The sequence below is a fragment of the Phalacrocorax aristotelis genome, chromosome 6, assembly GCF_949628215.1.
Source record: "Phalacrocorax aristotelis chromosome 6, bGulAri2.1, whole genome shotgun sequence".
Lineage (NCBI taxonomy): Eukaryota > Metazoa > Chordata > Aves > Suliformes > Phalacrocoracidae > Phalacrocorax > Phalacrocorax aristotelis.
The window spans coordinates 60785208-60806502 of NC_134281.1; the positions used below are offsets into that span (position 1 = coordinate 60785208).

The 21295-nt window shown below is 38.9% G+C and overlaps 1 protein-coding gene across 2 annotated transcripts in view; it reads left to right on the plus strand.

The window, feature by feature from the left end:
* The window catches only part of SLC30A7 (solute carrier family 30 member 7), a 32464-nt gene that overhangs the window by 4937 nt on the left and 6232 nt on the right, over positions 1-21295 (plus strand). For both annotated transcript variants that reach the window (XM_075098245.1, XM_075098246.1), the window contains exons 3-8: positions 1564-1677; positions 3101-3188; positions 4839-4965; positions 5911-6066; positions 7649-7699; positions 10468-10603. In XM_075098245.1, the coding sequence (XP_074954346.1) occupies positions 1564-1677; positions 3101-3188; positions 4839-4965; positions 5911-6066; positions 7649-7699; positions 10468-10603 (672 nt within the window). The remainder of the gene's footprint in view (positions 1-1563; positions 1678-3100; positions 3189-4838; positions 4966-5910; positions 6067-7648; positions 7700-10467; positions 10604-21295) is intronic.

The window sequence follows — 21295 nt, forward strand, 5'->3', positions numbered from 1 at the left end:
CACTTAGCAAAATGAAGAAGCAGCCACCCGTAGCAACTTAGCACTCTTGTCTGCATTTTTATTTTTTAAAATTGTTGGTAGAGTGGTAGAGCTCTGTGCTCTCAGGAGTACTGTTGTGGCTTCCTTTGATTTGGTGTAGCTTCACCACAGCATGTTAACCTTGGATGTGTGTGATCCCAGTAAAGATCAGGGTGATGGAAACCTTGCTTTTTGCTCTGAAATAATGTAGTTACTTATCACTCTCTCATCATAGACTGTTGTAGTGAGAAGAACTAAATCCATCTTGGACAAATTCTATACCTGTTTTTGATTCAGGCTAAAACACTGGCTGAAGGTTTGTGATTGGAAATTTGGAGACTGAGCAGCAGTAAATTAAAAAGCAACTTTACATAGAAAGAAAAATAGATCAAAAAGCAGGTCTGGTGCTTTGGCAGTGCCCTCAGGGACTGGCTTCTCTGCTCAGGTAAAATGTAAACATAAAAGTTGGCTGTTAGGGAAAGGTATGTAGTAGTCAAAAGTACTTAACAAGTATATTGCTTGCTGTCCTGCTTTTATTTCAGGCAAAAGAGAATATGATCTTAGAATTCCCTGTGTACTGAAACTGCATTTTTTCAGCTTGCCCTACTCATAGAAAGTGTCAAGGTGCTGCAGTGTGAATGAACATCAAAGATAGATTTGCATCTGATGATGCATTAGTTCTGTAAAAAGATGCTTGAGAGGACGACTGCTATGGTGAACTAGACTTTACAGTCTTGGAATGTTTGACATAATGAACTAAAACTCTAAGTGGAAGACTGCAGCCTTTACAGGCCTAACATTTGTCACAGGCATACGTTTGTGAAAATTTTATGAAACTTTATTTTGATGGATTCATTGGGGTTTTTTACTCCAATTTTTGACCAATTTTCCCTTCCAAAATATAAAGTTTGAAGATGGATCTGAGAATATTGCTTTTGCAAATGCTTGGTGCCATCACTGTGGTGGTATTGGTAGTCTTCAGCAGCACAGTTTTGGTGTTATTGCACTAGTTAACCTATAAGTACACTGTGCATAATAGATAGTCAAAAGCGGCATCTTTAAATGCAATTTCCTTTTTTAGCAAGGTGTGAAATACTACTTTTACAAACTTACGTGGGGCCAGTATTTAAATGCAGCTTGTGCGTATACACTGTTCCAGCTGGATTTGCTCATATGGTCAAACTAGAAACAGAAATATAAGAACAAATACCTGCCACTAGAATCACATTGGTGAGAGATGTGGCTGTGGGCTTTGGTTTGTGTCAGTGGAAACCACCCCCACTACCACCGAAATGATGTGCTAGGAGGATTTTTTTTGCCAAGCGCTCTTCCAAAGTGCCTTCCCTAGGCTGACAGAAGCAGTTTTGTCATCATATTTATATTGGTGATCTAGTGTGGGTTTATCCTCTGCTAGCAAAACCATGTCTGAAGCTTAGACACATGGTGTATTCTGCTAGTGTGTAAAAGATTAAATGCTGGGGTTTTTTTCATACTCAACATGTAGCATATGGAACATAACATCTTTTTTTTCCTGTTCTTTTCCAGTTTAGGTCTAATATCAGATTCTTTTCATATGTTTTTTGACTGCACCGCTCTATTGGCTGGATTGGCAGCTTCAGTTATTTCAAAATGGAGGTCAAACGATGCTTTCTCATATGGGTAAGAAACTTCCAGCCATTCCTTAATGTATTTTAGTAAATGTCTAGGTGGTAATTTTTCACTGTATGAGCAAAACTTTTTTTTGCAGAACATGGAAAAGTATGTTGAAAGTGTGGGGTTTTAAGGTGAGTTATGTAAACCTTTAAGTTAATATCCTCCTAGAAGTAGTAAAAACGTGAAGGCATTGCTTTTGGGGAGCTGATTTATCACCTCTGAGATCTCTGATCATACTAGTGGAAACAAGTTACCCAGCAGAAAGTTGCCCTGCATTGTCACGTGTTCATGGTGCCAGTGAAGTCTGAGCAGCCACGTTGTGGGTTTGTCCTCGCAGCGCAGTGAGGTGCGTTACAGGGAATCTCAGACTGCCGGTGCCCCGTGCCTTCTTTGGAACAGAAAGTCACGACTGAAAGGAGCTAAGTCTCAGTGATGCTGCACCTGAGATTGGAAGCCGTGCTTCTCAGACCCAGCAGGATTCAAGGCTACTGTTAACACAGACCCTTGAGGCTGAGGTACGGCATCCCATACTGCCCCTCATGGATCCAGCTGCTGAAGCCGGTTCTGCCTGAAGGGTGCTTTGTTCCATTGCACATTGCAGTTGTGCCCCGTAAAACAATACTGGTGATACAATATTATTAATTGCGATACTGATTAATTAACAGCAAATGAGCTGTAACATGGGTTGCCACAGTCCCCATAGCATTACTGACCTGACTGTCAGCATTTAGCTTCAGCGGTCTTGCCTCACATGGATCATGTAGTTTGAAACTTAAAGCACTGTTTAATTAAGGTGGAAACTCCAACGTGCCTAGAAATCAATTTAGGAAGAATTGATTGTACCATGACCTAATTGCCATGAAAGCAGGTTCTGTATTAATTACTGCTCTGCATTTATAAGAGATCAGCCACAATTTATTGATGTTTGTTGCATTGGAATTACACGTTATTCTAACTTGACTGGTTTTTATTGGAAAAATTTAGTAGCTGCAATAATTAATTCCTACCTAAGACTTTTACTAAAGATCCCCCTACTTGATGGGGAGCAAATTAATGTACGGCTGTTTGATACTAAACAGAACTGTACCTCAGCAGACTTCGATTCTCTCTCGCATGCTCATCTTACTTTGTGGCTTCCAAATATAGGTTTATACCATACCTTCCAGTTGGGATGATCTTAAATGGAAAGATTTTCATGTACTGAAATTTTTCTTTCATCTAGATAAGGTAATTTCTGTCAAAATGCAACGTAGTGAATTTCATATACTTAGCTGTTGTATATATACCGCATCTTCCGTTTAGCAAATCTGTGTGTAATACAGCTGTTTGAGAACTAGAAGATTGTACTCCAGTCTCTTAAGTTCCACTTTTAATTTCAGCATTTAAATGGAGGTGGTAATATCTGCTGTTGCTTTTTTGTTTCTTGCAGGTATGTTCGAGCAGAAGTACTTGCTGGTTTTGTAAATGGTTTATTCCTCATCTTTACAGCATTCTTCATTTTTTCTGAAGGTGTTGAGGTATGTTATGATGTCAATTGCGCTATCAATTGTCACATTTCTATTTGTAGAGCATATTTAATGGGGATAAAATTACTGAAATTGATTATGTTCATAATTGGTTAAAAACCTGTGATTGGAACAGGGAATAGGGCCATCTGAAATTGCTGGTTTGTGACACAGAAACCCAACTTCTTCAGTGTATCTGTACTAGCTTCTTAAATAGTGTATTTTGATTGTGTGTAAAGATTCTGAGAGATTTACCCTGTCCTTTTTTCAGCCAGATAAGTATGTCATAGGAGAATTTTATTTGTCATTGTTAAAGGACAAATGAGGCCAAGAAAGAAAGGCCAAAACTAGTCATTCAGAGGAGAGAAGTTAGTCATAAGAAAGGGAAATGTATTCTGTGAAGAGGTTGAACTAACTCATTAAAGAAAGAGCATTATCTTCCAAATCTTGAAGTCTGATATAAATGGCAAGCAGTAATAGCTTTAACATTTACAAGGGCACTCTTCTTGAAAATTTTTTTTTTTTTTAACAAGATGGTTCAGGTGGTAATTTCAAGTTGAATTTTAGACATCAAGGGCATCTGCACTGGAGTGAGATAAGAGTAAAATTGATAACTGATTCTGATCAGTTTGCATTAATGCTTTTACTTTTTAGTGGGAGATGCACTATAAATTTCTTCAGACTTCTAGTTCTGAATGTGTTCTAGTGGGTTTTGGTTTTTTTTTTAGTTAATAGAGAACTGGAAATTGCTTTTAGGAACATGTCCTCTACGTAGCTAAGCCTGTAAATACTTCAAAATCAGTACAAACCAGGCTGAAATTGCCTAAAACCTTGGGAAAACTTCATATCTAGAAACAGTAACAGAACTTACTGGAAAAATTGAAAACTAAATCATTCTTTCCTGCTGCTTGTAGCTCCCATGCTAAGTATTCCCTTTGCTTATGACAGTGACTCTTTTTCTCTGTGTCACTTCAAAATTTTACACCTGCTGAAAGTGCCATTGTTTTGCCTGTACCTTTCATCCCTGTGGACAGATGGTGACTGTTTCTCTCCCCTGTCAATAGTAATTTACACTCTTCAACACTTAGTTTTGGATGCAAATTGTGTTAGGCCTATAATATCTCACTGAAAAAAAACTTCCAAAGAAAGTGAGGTAAAAAAGAATTTTTAAAAATCAATCCAGATTTTATAAGTTTTGAAAAGTGCCACAATTTGTTCTCAGTCTTCACATCATTCCCTTGTCCCCTCACCCTTCTAAGGAGAAAGGAAGAAGTGGTATTCTAGACTGTTGGAAGTTGCTAGGATGACTTGGGCAATCCCCTTATTACAACAAACTTGAATGTTTTCATATGGTGTTGAGCCATATCCCACAGCATAATGAAATCTTATGGTAAAAGTTAGCTCGACTATCAGAATATTGTACTATCCTTTCACAGCTTTAGTAATAAACTTTCAGCGTCGGACAGTAAGAAGTAGTCTGGGTACCATCCCAAAAACTGAACGTCTTGAGTAATTTCTAATTATGTCTTTCTATATATGCCTGTTTGTATGAGAATGCTCCTGTATCTAAGCAGTTTTTTCAGTGCCTTTTAATAATGTAAAGAAATCTTTACTTTTGCTTCTTGGTTTGTTGTTTTGTGGTTGTGGTTTTTTTTTTTTTAGAGAGCACTTGAGCCTCCTGACGTGCACCATGAGAGACTTCTTCCTGTTTCGATACTAGGATTCATTGTAAATCTTATAGGAATATTTGTTTTTCAACATGGAGGTCATGGACATTCTCATAGCTCTGGTAGGATGTCTGTAATTTTCAGTACTGTTTCCTTTCTTGGCACCCTGTGTTCCATGACCTTAAAATCCCCCAATGAGAACCCCAGGATTAAATCTTAGTGTCTTTTTAATGGCAATCCTAGCCAAATGTATATGTAACTTGTTGCAATATGGACTTTTGCTGTTTTATCACTATCCCTAGTATGTCACTACTGTACTTCTCATGTTAATAGCCATTAACTAGAAGACCTAGAACTCCAGAATGTGCTTTCTGGAACATGCACTCTTCTGCACCTTATTGGAAGAGATTTGCAGAGTATCTTTTGGACAAAATTAAGCTGGAGTTAAGCAAGGTCTTGGCTGGAAAAGTTACAAAACAGTGCCTGAGCCAAATTTTAAGTATGGGATGATTCAGCTTGAGGTGCTTCTCCACTTAGTGTCTTCTGAATTTAAAAGCAGAATTTATTTGTCTAAATGTATATGGTAAACATTTTGGTTTGGTTTTTTTTCCCCCTGCAAAGCTAATTGGTATCTCTTTCAGCTTAACATAAAAACTGATATAGACCAGTGGAAGAAAATAGTCTTTGGTCTTTAAGCATCAATTTAAGCTTGAATTTTTAATGTGTGAATGATAGCGAATTTCTGGTTTCTTAAAACAGCTATTTTTAATGTGCTTCTATCTAATGATGTGTACATTTTTCAAATTGTACTAAAAGTGTTGCACAACTTGTCTCCGAAGTGGGAATGTATAAAAGCACTTGGCTTCTCAAATCAGGTATATATTTCATATGGCTGCACAGCATAGATTTAGATGACAAACAGCTTGTGTTAATTTTCTTAACTTATTTAAAGCCATACCTTAACATGACCTAAAAGATTAATAGGTTTCGAGTAGCTCAGAAACAAATGGAAGCATACTTTTATTCAACACTTAAGTTTACTCTCTGATGGTGGTATTTGTTTATAGGGCATGAACACAGCCATTCTCTGTTTAATGGTGGTCTCAGCCACGGACATAGTCACGGAGGTCATGGCCACAGCCATGAACACAAACACGCCCATGGACACACTCATGATCATGGCCACAGCCATGGACACTCTCATGGTCAGGGTTATTGTCATGGTAAGTACTTAGTTAATGTCATAGACCATCTTGACGTAATTTAAATTTGCCATTAATGATGATTTACTGGAAAAAAGGAAAAAAGAGAGGGTGCTAGCAGCTGGTGGCGAGCATACGTGGAAGTAGTTTCACTAAACGCGTGGTCTGCTGTGCCGCCGCCATGTTCTGTGGCTCGTTGTGGTAAATGCTCTTTCACTTGCAGTAAGTTCAGTGTTAGTTTTTGAAGGTTTTGCTTTACCTACATTTTTCAAATGTTCACTGTAATGTTATGTGTCGGCAAAAGATTAAACAGATGTGTGCTATAGCAATATAATGAAATCAGTTATTAAGTGCTCTGCTTCCATTTTTCATGAAAGTCAACAGACGAAGTTAAGCTGCTTTGCTAGTGTTCTTCATGCAAATAATTTTACAGATCAAGATACTAGGAAAGATGAACAAGCAATTTTACTTTGGGTACTTAGGGACTGGTATGTCGTACTTGGTTTGTGATCGCAAATATAAGATTTTCCCCATCTCATGCAGTTGTAATATATTTTAAAGCTGGTTATGAAAAAGGTACTTGGTATCTTAGCTCTGCTTAAATCTTTTCTATAAAGGCAAATAGTCTGTGAAGAGACATCCATGCAAAATATGACCAGTAGCCTTCACTATGGGAGAAGAGACAGTGTGGCTACTACCTATTTGAAACAATGCAAATGAAAGCCGTATTGTCACGCAGGGTTGTCAATCCTTCTGGCTTAGCCATAAACTGAAATCTGATGTGACTGAAAATGTCCATATTCACAGCGGGGAAGTGTGGGAACTTGCAGACAGGAGGTGACAGAGAGTATAAAAATACTTACTTGTCCCTTCCTTGCCTTTTTTAGTAGAAAACTGGTCCTTGTTCTCCAAGCGTTCTCCTGGGGTTTGGTTGGAAAGCAGGCGCTCCCTCCTCCTGCCTCTTCCTTGCTCTCCCCATGTCCCCCACCCCAGTGGAACAGCCAATGGAGTGATTTGTTCTGTGCAATTGATATTCAAATCAACTTTTGCATAAATTATTATATTTCTTCACTAGAAGTCATTTGCTGTCCTTTTGACAAAAAACTTTTTTAATATCTTTCTGACATGTTCCACAGAGGCATTAATCTGCTTGGATGAGAGGATTTTTTTACTTAGTTCTGCCTTCTCCAGGTCTTATCCTTGTTTTGCATTAGGTATAAACACTTGCTTAAGTGAAATACTTCCAGTTAGCAAATTTGTTTGACCTTACTCCTCTTGCTTGTGTGTTTGGCTTGTATTCTCGAGGGGCCCTTATTTTGCTAAATTCTAGAAAGGTGTTAGTTCTCAGTTTGTTTTCATTAAAAAACAAAAGTCAATCTTTTTATTTTTTTATATATATTAAAAATCTATTGTGTAGAGTGTATTTTCTTTAAAAAAATGTGTTTTAACTTAATTGCTGCATTAAAAAACAACAACTAGAGTAAAAGCTAGTCATCGTGAGCAGCTTGTCTGTTCCAGAAGTTTCAGAAAGGAAGACCATATCAGAATATACCACTAGAGAGAGCCTTTGTGTAGGTTAACATGCCAATAATTGTCTTCACAGATGACCATTCTCTTGAAGGGATGGCTGGATCCAGCAAGCAGATTTTACAAGGTATGATGGCAATAAGTAGAGTGGTTTATTAGATTTATCATGATCTGTCTGCTTGTGGCTGTTTGTCACACATCTGTTTTAGAGGGTGCCCCTGGATAAATGCTATCTTTTTCTTAGAGGAGCTATTTTATGAAGTCCCCGTTCCACCTGCAAACAGAGCAGTCCCATACCCTGTGCATGGCTAGGTGTTGAGACACTGAAGTCTAAATGTAATGCAGCACCAACGCAGTTTAAAAAGAAGATCCCAAAAGCTGTGATTCAGCTTCTGTTATCTGATGTTGAAAAATCAAATCATAGAAATCTACGAAAGAGTGGTTATAAGGAGAAACCTAAGCAGCCTAATGGCAACGTATACTCTGGAAAGTGGAAAACAGTATTACTAAGATAGAATGTGTTTGAAAAACGCAGATTGGTGTAATTGTTAAAGGGTACCTGAGCTTAAAACTTGCATTTCATCAAGCTATTACGGTTGTTTTAGGCAAGGTGGTAATTAGCTCTAAATTGCTTGAAGGCATATTGGAGTCCATGATCTCCTGAGCATTAGTGCAAATAAATTACTCATAATTTAGATGTCAGTTTTGAGCTTTGATTTTTTATTTTTAAGGTTTCAAAAGTTAGAGAAAATCATGCAATGTAAGAGGTAGCAGTTATTTGACATACCCAAATGCACATACTGTTTTCTCTTATTGGGTTGTCGCGGTTTAGCCCCAGTCAGCAACTGAGCACCACCCAGCCACTCGCTCACTCCCCCCACCCCAGTGGCATGGGGGAAGGAATTGGAAGGGCCAAAGTAAGAAAACTCGTGGGCTGAGATAACAGTTTAATCATTAAAATAAAATAGTAGTAGTACTAGTAATAACAACAACAATAATGATGACACGAAAAGGAAAATAATGAGAGAGAGAAATGAAACCCGGGGAAAAAAAACAAGTGATGCAACTGCTCACCACCCGCTGACTGATACTGCTGGTCCCCGAGCCACGATCAGTGCTTCCCCCAGCCAACTCCCCCCAGTTAATATACTGGGCATGACATCATATGATGTGGAATGTCCCCCTGGCCAGTTTGGATCAGCTTTCTTAGCTGTGTCCCCTCCCCTCCCGACTTCTTGGGCACCTGGCAGAGCACGGGAAGCTGAAAAGTCCTTGACTAGTACAAACACTACCCAGCAACAACTAAAACATTGGTGTGTTATCAAGATTATTCTCATACTAAATCCAAAACACAGCACTACTCCAGCTACGGTGAAGAAAATTAACTCTATCCCAACCAAAGCCATGGCATGGATGATTCTCTGGCTTGTCTGTAGTCCTTGAAAAGGAACATTTTCAACCTCTTCCACAATTTATAGTATACTGTATTACATGTATGTATACTCAGTACTTCAGTAGAAGATATTTGAAAATCAGCCTCTTTGTGAAAGGCACATTTTAATTGAGCATATAAATATATATAATTGAGTTTTATAATATGACTTTATTTTAACTTTTCAATACTTTGGCCATCAACTAAGCACACAGCAGCTGCTCACTCACTCCTGTAGCAGGACAGGGAAGAGAAGTTGAAGAGTAAAAGCCAGAACTATTCTTGGATTGAGATAAAGACAGTTTAGTAAGTGAAGGGGAAAAAAGGAAAAAAATGAAGATAAAAAAAAAACAAAACAAAACACCAAAACCAAACCCAAGCGATGCAAAGACAATCGCTCACCACTTCCCACCAGCAGATCAGTGCTCAGGAAGTCTGTGAACAACAGCTATTTTGGAGAGGCAACACCCCACTTTTACTGCTGAGCATGATACCATATAATGGTACAGAATATCCCTCTGGTGAGTTGGGGTCAGCTGTCCTGGTTGTGCCCCCTTCCAGCATCTACCTGCAGTGGGGGCAGAGTGAGAAACAGGCGGCCCTGATGCTGTGCAAGCGCTGTTTGGTGCTCGCTACAGCACTGGGGCGTTATCAGCATGGTTTTAGTCACAAATGTAAAACACAGCGTGGTGCAGGCTGCTGTGGAGGAAATCAAACTCCATCCCAGCCAGACCCAGTACAAATGTAGATTTGGAAAAAACACTAAAAAGCTGATTTATAGTTGTGCATTGTTTTTGTGAGGAGGGATTATCTGTGTCTGGAGAGTTGTATTTAAAAGCTATTTCTGAATGACTGTTCCCATCATTGCCAGCAGGGAGCTCCAAAGGCTAAATTTTATCGAGCTGCAAAGTGCTTGGTTTTTTTTGTCTTTTTAAGGCACTGTGTTATTCTTCAAGATAAGAGTGAAGTTGTTCACGTCTGCAGTATTGTTTGATTCTCAGTATCATTGGTCTTGGATTTCTTTGCCAAATAACTTCTACAAGATACTGTCAATGAAGCGTTAGTGTTTTTCAAAGCTTTATGGAGCTGTTTCTGTTAACAGTCTTTCCATCTTATATGGGAATTATTGTCTGTAGGCATCAGGGAACATGAGTTTCTTTACTGTAATATGGGTGGGTATCGAACTGAAAAAATTTGGCTGCATCTGTTAATCACTGCTGAAGTTGATAGCCATGCCATGAAATACCCCTTTCTGCTAAGCACAAAAGAAAGAGCATTTGAAGAATTTACTTTATATTCTACAAATATGTTGAAATCCTGTGATCACTTTTTGTGTAATTGACCACAAATTTAACAAGCTAAATCATGTTATCTAGTTCTTGCAACTCTTCTCCGTGAACTGTTTTTGAAATACTCGTTTAGCTGTGAAGATAATATTACTGATATCAGTTAATCTCTTACAGGTGTATTTCTACACATTGTTGCAGACACCCTCGGAAGTATTGGTGTAATCGTATCTGCTATATTGATGCAGAACTATGGTCTAATGATAGCAGATCCTATTTGTTCAATGCTGATAGCACTACTTATAGGTGTAAGGTAAGCGTTGCAGTCACTGATACTTTATAGTATTTTTGATGCTAGTTATAGCACAGATTACAGCGCAGAAGAAAAGGCTAATGACCTACGACGTTTGCTTTTCTTCCAAGAGCGACATGTTACCTCTGTTCTGTACAGCTGTTCTGGTGTGCTCTTAACGTGAGTTCTCTTTCTTTTCCTTTTCTACAGCTACAGCTTTTGCTCTTAAATCTACATATTTTCCCAGTTTGCGTAATACTACAAAAATGTCTTTCAGGTTCAAACTGTAGAAAGCTTTCTCTCTGTATTTAGTACATGCTTATATAAACCAATGTAGGCCAGTAAATGGAGCAGAATGGCTTCGGGGCAGCAGAGCTGAGCCTGCTGGCACAGGATGTGCCCTTGTCCTTGACAAATCCAGTCTGGGAATTTTTATATTTTTCTTTTTCCCTGGCCAGAACGGTCTTTTCCTTTGTATTCTGGGACATCCCTATTCCTTTTAAGTTATGATGGAAATGCTTCAAGTAGTTCTGGGCTTTTCCCGGCTGTTGCTTACCAAGGTCACTGTAAATGCGAAGCTGCTCGGATTAGGCTGGCCGAGCAAACGTTTCATTCAGCGGTGCTGTTATGGAGGCTTTTCGTGCAGCACTTTCAGCGGTGGCACAGGGCAGAGTGCCACAATCCAGTTACAGCCTAAAAACTGAACACCTTTGTCTCTTCAGCCGTGGCAAATGTCATCTGATTGACGGCAGCTACTTATGTTTATACCATATATGGCACGTTTATACCATATGCATGGCAGCATTCACAGAATTATTGATGTGAATCTCCCTATTTATCAGAGTAGGGCAACATGCTTCGGGTACTGAATGCCCACATAAATCCGTGTGCTGGAGATCACTGTTAAATTACCACTTTGATATGAACTTAATATTTTTACTTAAACCTCCTGTGATTTCATAAGGGACAAATTATTACAAACTAATTCTATTACTGAAATCTCAAAAAATGGGAAAGATGATGTACAGGTTACCAAGGGGGATTAAGCTATTCCTGATGTAATAGCCGAGTAAAACACAGGTTTCCATACACTTGGTATTTTAAGGGTCTAGCTTTGTTACAGCAAAGCATGTCTGGAGTGCTGATCAGAAAATACCATGTCAAGGAGAATGTTTTTTCTTCCATTCATACAGAGATTGGAAGAAGACTACCTTCCATAATGGAGGTTTCGTAATAAAGCTGTTTATAGGTCTTCTAGCACAGTTAGGAGGAACATCTGAGGTCCATGTTCTATGCTGAAGACGCTGGAGAAGTTCACTGATGTGCCTTTTGACCTGATGCCAGATCTCAGCCTGTAACATTATTGTGTTGGTCCCCAACGCTATAAATGATTTCTAGAATGATTATGCTAACGGAGTGCAGTCAGCTGCATCATAGTCAGTAGAAGCAAGCCTGCGTTTCTTGCAGGCTGACATATCCTGGCACAGCAGTGGAGCAAACACTAATTGCAGGGGTTATGTTCTTGGGGGTTTTTTTAAATCTTTTTTTAAGCAGTCCAACAGACTTTACTGATGGCTTTGCTTGAAATGCACTTAAACAAAGTTGTAAACAAGATGACTGGCAGTTTCAGATGGATATTCTTTGAGAACTTGAGTCCCCTCTTGTGTTGTTTGACTGTAGTAATCTTCATTTATGCTTCTGGACATAAAACCATTGTTTATTCTGCCTTATTCTTCACCATGCTGTGTATGAAGTGCTCTTCTAGAAGGTTTTTCAGATTTTTCCATAAGATGATCTTTTGTAGCAGTAATACAGGGGCCCAACTGATGATTGCTGGGATATATAACAGTTTTGTCTTAATGTTTTCAAGTCACCTAAATCTAACCTATAGAAAAGATTACACTGAAATTTTGTGAAATCTTAAAATTTGAGGGGAAAAACATTGTTTGCAAAAAGACTTTAAACTGATAATGGCAAGAGCTGTGCCTAGGTTTTTTTTTTAAATGTCTGCTGATGGGGTGCATGTGGGTTTGAGGTGAGGAGGAGGGGGATGCTCAGTATCCAGTAGAGAGATTCCTGGCCACTTCTGTGGGCCTATTTTCAACCTTGATAAATAACTTTTTTGGAGGGATTTGCTTTTAGATTAATGGAGGAATATTTGTTGGTTTTACTTGTGCGGAGTAGCCCACTTGTGTCCCTTTGCTAGTTAAACCAACTTTGATAAGGTGGAGTGGGATGAGAGTATATGTGTGCCCCAACAAGCAGACCCATGCATGTGCGTTTAAAATATCAAGACCTGTTCTTTGTGGCTGTAATAAAGCAAGCATAGTTTTGAGCCAGAGATTCAAAAGCCAGTCCAATAAAGTTGTCCAAAAGTTTGAATGCTGTCTGGGGACTTTTCCCAAGTAGGGACTGTAGAGCTTTGCTGCTTTCAAATAGGATTGTGTAAAAGCCCCAGGGTGCTGTCTCTTCTTACTAGAGTATTTTAGCTGATTGGTTTAAATCTAAATAGTAGTGTCTTTTATTGATGGTCTTCCAAAGCTCTCTTGCATTACTCCACATTTTAAGTATATGAAATTGTCCATTTCCATTTTGATTAGCTGCTTAGACCTCTGGTTCTACATTAAATGTGTTAGTTATTAATTGATGAACCGGAGCAGGCAATACTTTCCGTACTGCTGTTAATGTTAACCAGCAGCTCTAAGTGAAAGCAAAACCTTGAGTGTTGATCTTCTGTGTCTTTGAGTATTCTGAAGCTTTAAAATAAAGCAGTTGAAATGTCAGAATCTGTATGGAAATGCCTTTGCTCTTGGCTATGAACTTGTTATTTGGGAGAGAAACTTCTTTTCCTAGGAGAATGTCTTTTTATGTGTATAACTTTGAGCTCTTGTTGTGCCGGCCTTCTGTCACTTGTTCTCAAATGCCAAATTACCATATTGGATTAAGACTTGCCTATAATACAGGTGCATTTCTATCATCAGGAAGGCATCTTAGGAAACAGTTGTGAATATTGCAGATGGCTACGTGAGTTAAGTCTGAAGTCATGGTGGGAGAGTGGTCCAGAGTTGAATCTTTTCTGTTAATTTTTAGATAGTGAGGATACGCTATTCTGAACGTTACAGTCTAGAAACCCTGCTGGTTGTATATGAAAATTGAGCAAATTATTTTCATAAAGTTGGAGATTCCCAATAAAATACAAACTGGTAAATGATTTCGTACTCATGTTAGTTGGTGGCTTTCTCCCCTAAGGGAAGGATCCTCAGACCAGTCTATATTTACAATATCACTTTGGATGTATGTTTAGTCTAAGTAGTTAGTAGGCTTTCCGGCTAGAATGAGCTTGCATAGAGATGAATTAGGACAGAATTGTAGATGTAGATTCAAGGCAGGAGTCTTCTGTAGGATAAACAGCATTCTTGTAAACAGTATAATAACGTACTTTGAAAGAAGTCTTTGGGTTCCTAACTTTTAAAAGTAGCTTTCTTAATCAGCTGAACAATCTGGAACACTCTCACTGTTGGGATTTGGGAAAGATGATATTCTTGCAGATGGGCGTTACTGGAAATAGGTATTTAGAAACATACTTGAATTTTTTGCAACAAAACCAGGTTTATTTTCAGATGTTGAGCTTTAGGTATATGTATTTAAAGGGGGAATTCTTGTAGTAATAAGTGCAGGAGGAGCAAAGATAATGGTAGTTAGGTTGGTTTGAGACTAGCGAGAATCCACTCTGTCTTTTTCAGAAATTACGGTGGCATGTTTTTTGCCCTGATGAGAGATTGTTACAGGAAAATCCAAGTAATGCATTAATGTGTAATTAATTACACAAAATTGTATAACCGACTCTCAGCCTTTACATCCTGTAAAGATACTATGATACAAGTGGTACGAAGTAGGCTAGAAAAGTAATTAGCTTAAAATGGAAGAATGACAGATACTGAATTTGGTGTCCATTACTGGATGTGGGGTAGTATTTCTGAAATCACATGGTATTTTGCTCTTTCTTAAAATCAGTAGATGAGCATAGTGGACTAACAAAACTATCGCCAAGAACCTTCTAGTTCTTAACTCCAGCAGCTTCATTATCTGAGTATGTACGGAAATTTTCTTGAAATTGAAAATAATGATCTCACTGAGTTTTGTCTCAAATTTTACAAAAATAAATACTTTGCAATTCAATTTCATAATTATCCTGAAACTGATGATTAAACATAGTTTAATTTAAAAATATATACCAGTAAATCTGCATTAGTATGTTACACTTTGCATGACGAAGAAAATATTTAATCAAAATGTGGGTATCATAGTGCACTTATGTTTTTAGTGTACTTTAAGGACATTAAGTAGCTGGTGCACTTTATTTATGCCATTGCAGTAAGCTGTGATTTTGTTGAAGGTCTGATGATACTGTGTTCATACAGGTCATTAGATTTTAAATACAAAATGCCTACATTTTAGGACTCTGTAGAACATTTTGTGTAGTCCAAATGTATCAGGCAAAGGTGTAAGCTGTATAGAGTTTGTTTTACTTTACTTAAACTGTGCAAGTATGGTTTTGATTCTTCAATTGCAGTTAATTTTTGAGATAAAATGCTGAACGAGGTGATGGTGAGAAGATGCCTTTAGAGGTTCATGAGGCTCTTTGAGGAGCATTTTAATAGCCTGCTTTTTAGCAAGGAAATTTTCAAGAAAATGTTACATGAAAACTGAAAGACAAACTAAAATAAAGAGATTACTGTGTAATCGGTGAATTTAGTGTTTAATACTTGGTACCATTTTAGTTGTATGAGGGTTTAATGAAGTGTTCTGGGTGGGGTTTTTTTCCTGAATAAAATGTACATATACCACTTCACCTGATAGTGACTCGGCTTCCATCCTGTATCCTCCAAGTCTGGGCTTGACTTACAGAGTGTGCAGGGTGTGAGTACGGGGTAGGTTTGATCCAGGGCTCCCTTATCCTCGTTACCTTCTGTGGAAGTATGACTAATAAGCCAGTAGGACATCAAAGCAGTTGCACGTGAGTGCAGAGGGCAATTGTTGCTTTTAATCCAAGATGGCTTGCACCTACATGAAATAACTGTTCATTTTATGTTGAGTGTTTGCTTGCTTCAGTGCTGGGCAGCTCTCTCTGATTTGCTCGAGTCTTGCCTCCTCCTATTAGTGGGTGTTATCTGTCCAGTTTTCTGAAATCACGGCAACACTTGCCAAAAGCAATCACAAGAATATCTGTATAGGATGACTAAAGAACTGATCATTGCAATATAAAGTTGTGCAGCCTCTAATTTGTAACCTGTCTTGTCTTGTGCAGATGCACAAAGGGTTGAACAACACCTCTTCAGAGAAGTCAAGCAGTGCTTTTAATTCAGATGGTTGAGCCTTCTTGTAGGCAACATCTCTAATTAGTGCAAATTGTCAACTACTGACACGGTTGCTCTGGGTTGCTCCTGTGATCCTTCACTAAGGCTGCTCTGAGGTGACATATTCTCCGCCCAGCTCCTCATGGGTTAGTGCAGAACATCCTGGCTGCACAGTGAAAATCTGGTGTAGGGTTCTTCTGAGGTTGTTTTCACTGACAAATAAATACACTTCTAAGCTTAGTGGAAGCAGAAGTCGGGTAGCTCTTACTATAGAGAGGTAAGATCAGTCACTTCCCTTTAGGAGGCCACAGCTGTCTACATCCCAGTAAGAGCCTGTCTTCAGTAGGATTATATAGAAATATTGTTAATCCCTATTACATCTCATGCTTTAAAATTTATCTTTTTGAAGGAAGAAAAATAGCCCACATATTACTGTTCTGATACAGAGAGGCAAAGGCATGAAGGCAGATACTTTCCACTTTGCAAATTTCATCATGCTTTTACTTGCTGTAGAAAGTTGTGTTTTCTCCATTTATATATTTATCCGTTGAGTCTTGACAAGCAGAGGGCTTGGTAGTTAGTGGTTTCTCAATTGGAGGGATATATCCTGCAATCTTTTAAGATCTCTGCATCATAAATCTATGGCCAGCTCTGAAGGGTGATGCTGGTGGGGGGTTGTAGCTCTTGAGCGTTCCTGTTTGCTACCACTAATATCTGATGAATCTTTCTTTGATTACTTTCTGTACTAACTCATACAAGTGTCCATTTAATTATAAAGCATAAATGGGACATGCTTAAAAAAGGCAAGTCTGTCTTATTAGCATTTTGTTTGAAGCTTTTGTTAAAAAAACAAACAACAAAAAAAAACCAGCTTGGCTATTTCATAGTTGTTCAGGCTGACACTCTTCAAGTTTTTTCCAAGGTGTTTTCCTCATAATTTAATGTGCCTGAATCAATAAACAATTTCTCAAGTCTCTAAACCGCTTTTAATATTTAAAACTGAATGTTGATTTATTTTTTTAGCCTTGGGATTCTAAGCCTTATGCTGAAACGTTGAAGCAATTTTAGTATTTCGATCGGCTGTGTGAAATGAGTCATCAGGCAAAAGGCACAACTCCAGTATAAAGCAAGAAGTTTGTCCGAAACCACTATTAGAGCCACATGTTTCTAGAAAGGCAACGTAGACTAAATATGATACTGGATTGGATAGAGCATGCAGACTATATATTAAGTGGTCAAAGAAATGAGGCAATTTGCTTCAGTCATTTAGTGAAGTTATTTCCATGGGTTACATAATTTTCAAAAGGTTTAGAGCTGCTTGAGCATGATATAATATGGAAGAGCTTTGGGGGAGGACGAGCCTGTAATGCTTAGGGTGTAGGCCTGTAATGTGTGGGGCATAACAGTGTAAAAAATGACTTTTTTAAACAAAGTGCTGCATTCACTAAGATTCAGAAAGAATGTTCTATAGCAAAACTCCCCCAAACTAGCATGCTTGTCATTGGTGGTGGCATGAGCCATCGTTGCTGAATGGCGCGCACTACCTTTATTTACAAGGCAGTGGTACCTGCCAGCCTTGCCTGAGAATTGAAGTGCTACGTTATTATGAGAACAGACAATTTAAAATCGGAATTAAATGTTAAACTTGTGATCCTTGTCTTGGGCAAAGCATGCAGTCTGATTAAAATTGCCATTGCCTAATAGAATAATTTTATTGAAGTTAAAGTTCTGAAATAGGCTGGGAAAAAAAAAAGATTTTGATGTCTGGGTGTAGATTTTCAGCGATGCTATTTGAAGAACCATAGCTGGTCTTGAGTCTTAACCGTGTTTGTTTACCTTCCACAAAATCGATCACAAGTATCCTCTGTTTTCTATAGTGCTGAAAGCACTAAATGAATTTCCTGCTGTGCTCTGACTGCAGGGACTGTGTGAAGGGTTCTTTACCCCAGAGCTGTTTTCGGCCTTGCTGTCTGAGGTCATGATAATGCCAGTCCTGCAGCTACGCCTGCAAAACCAGTGGCGTAAACAGGAAGGGACTGGAATGGGTATGAGTATTATCTGAATGTGATGCAAGTTGATTAAGAGTCTGATGCTTTCACTCTTTATTGTTAATCAAGGCATGTGTAGTAGTGGCAGGCTGGATTTATCAGATTCATGTCAATAGCTTTTATCTGTTTGAACACCTTTCGCTTCCTCTGTAACAGCGTGTGTGAAAATGCAATGTGCTGCTAACTCGTTCTGCACACGTTAGCCGCTTTTGCTGTTACGGCTTGTGTAGATGATACGTTTATGTCCCGATTCTGGCTGTGGGTTAGCGCCTCTTTCAAGTTCCATAGTCTTGCAAAAGAGTGTGATATTATAGATCCAAGGCTTGGTAATCAGAGACTATTGGAAAGTTGTGTCTGCTTTAGCAGCAAAGCTTACAACTTATGCATCAGAAAACTCTCCACTTTAGTAATAATTCAGCATTATTTATTTTCCTCAATAATGTTTTTCTAAATAACAAAAAAGGGGGGGAAGTACCAGTGCAATAGTTGCTGCAGAGACAACCACGTGTATTTTTCAGTGATGACTAATCCAAAAAAAGGAAAACTTTGTCAAATTCTCTAACCACATTCTCAGCCTGCTTGGTATTGTCATCTTTCCTAGTGTTTTCTTCAGTCACATGAGACGGAGCAACTAATATTTCTGGGGCCTCCTGGTGATTAAGTAATGCTGTTTTTAAGTTCACATTTGAGAAAAGAGCGTACTGTGTGGAGTTTTGGTTTTTAACAACGGAAAACCTGAGACAGCAGAAAACGGGATTCTATAGTTTGTCACGTTAGTTTGCCTTACAGTAAGAGACTACCTTGTAAGATAGTGTCCTTTTGGATGCAGAGGTGTGTGCACGGCCTTCCGCGCTCACTGCGTTTGTGAGGGTGTATCACATCGCTGCAGCTGTCTTTTGGCCTTTTCAGCTTTGCAAAAGATAAATCTGTAGCTGAACGCTGTGTCTAAGTTAGAGCAGGGAGGTGTGACCTGGGATATGCTTCAACTTTCACCTGCAGTATCAAGCCACATCCTGATTTATCTCTCTTTGTTGGACTTTCAAGATGTTGCTGTTTCAGTTAAACGTCATGGCTTTAGCTTTTTTTTTGTGGAGTCTGGATGAAAGCATAACTTGTGCAACATTATTGCCAAAAACTTGCACAGGAGGCATTACAAAAACACGAATAGATGAAATCTTGCCAGTGGGGAGATTCTCTTTTAAGCTGTACCACCTACACTAGGAGTGGAGTGTCTTTCCCCATTCACCTTTTCGTCAGTTAGTTGATTTGAAGCTAACGGTTCCAATACGTGCTACGTAAAACTGCACCCCATTGCCTGGCAAGGAGGGACAGTCTCTGGGGCTTGTACACACCCTGCTGATTGCATAGACTTAACCTTGGAAGATCAGTTTTTCAGGCAACAAGGTTTTCAGAATGAAGCAGATATTAATTTTAAATGCATCTTCAGCTGAAGAGCTCTCCATTGGGGTTTTAACTTCCTCGCTTCAATGTGCATCCTGTTCCAGAATGAATCAACCAGTTTCACTGACCAAATCCTTTTTTGGAATGGGTTAACATGCCCAACCTGCTAGTCTTAGATTTCCATAGGATGTCTCTTCTAATCTCCTACTCACCAGTTCATCTCTATTCCATCAGATAATGTACGTCAGTTTTATCAAATAATGTAAGTAAATTGTGCGAATCAGACATTTTTTGGTTAGATTTGTTTCGTGGATTTTTTTCCACTCTTAGTGGTATGTTCCAATGAAAAGGCAAGCTCCTGCACTCTCCGTTCCTTTAGTCCTTTCCCTGGGGAAAAACACGCAGCCTGTGCGTGTGTGTGTTTTGAAGCCTTTGGATGCGTATGTTAGAGGGGCCTTGTTCAATTAATGGGGATGGAGTCAGCGTTCAAAAATCTTGTATTCAGTTTGCATCCTGAACTTGTATATTGGTCTTTCAAGGTTTTTATTAAGAAGCAAACCTGCATTTTAAATAGCGAGTTAAACTGAAATCAATTCAGCAATGGAGTATTTTGGCAGCTCCAGCTCCCTTTGATGTAATGCTTGTGACATGGACATTATTTAGTGAGATGGGTCCATTGATAAGAGAACCTTTTTCCCTAAACTTCTGTAATCCACTGTCTGTAGAATGTGACACTCCAATTAAGCTTCCTTTAGACAGACTGACAGTTATTGCACTGCTAAATGTTTAATTGTCTCGGTGACAGGTCCAGTTTAGGCAACTCCTGCCTGCCTCTAATTGCTCCTTCCTATTTCTGAACTGATTCCTCCCTCGGTAGCGGTGCCGCTGTGTGAAGCCACATGATGGAGTGCATCAGGCAGTGAATTTGGCTGGAATAACCAGTGTGCCTGCAAGGAGACTTCTAGTTTTAGGGTGGCTGTTTTTCCAGGAGTTCATTAGACAAGTGTGATGCACCCTCTACCTCCCTCCCACCCTGGCTAAGGATTAGCCAAGGAGTGAGCTGAGCAGTCCATCAGCCAGCACTGATTCCACGTGCAAATGTCTTTAAGAATGGAAAAGAATTGTTAGGTCACGCTGTTCACCACCTGCAAATATACAGCTGGTCTGTGCAGCGCGTTCTACATCGCTTCGTGAGATTTTAAACAAAGCTGCTGTGGTTTCCTTTAATAGACGGCCCAATTAACCTCTTACAAATGTCTTCTGGTTGCTTTTTATCCCATCGCTCTGTGTGCTCCAGCTGTGATGCCAGTGCTGAACACTGAAATTCAGCTTACAATTTCTGAAATACATCATCACTTTTGGTCTAGAGTGTTAGGTGACTTGTGTGCTCCTGAAATTAGATTGCTATTTAAGTTGCAGTATTGGGCTATAGATATTTGTCATCCTCTTGAAAATTTTAGGATGCGCTACTGAGCCAGAGATGATGCACTGCTCCTAAACAAAAAATCACTGTACTGAATACTTAAGAGGAGTATAACTTTTTAGTGGTAGCTTCAGGGTATGGGCTTACTGGTCTCCTGGTTTTATTTTTTTTAAAAAAAAAGGAAAGTAATAATAATAAAAAAGGGGTATTAAGTGTCATCTTAGTTTGCTGATTAAACAAGAGCATTTGGCTTGGAGAGAACCTATAATTGCTTCCAAATGTTTCATCCTTGAGCTTGGACGAGACCCTACACTTAGTTCACTTCAAGAATATGCTAAGTTGTCTGTTTCTGACAAAATAACTTTGTTATAGCTGGATTGGTCCATACCAATTTTGTTTTATGATCTCCCCACTATTATCTTAGTTCATAAGAAAAATATGCCTTAAGCCAAACACGAAAGCAAAAACCATCTCAGTTGCATGA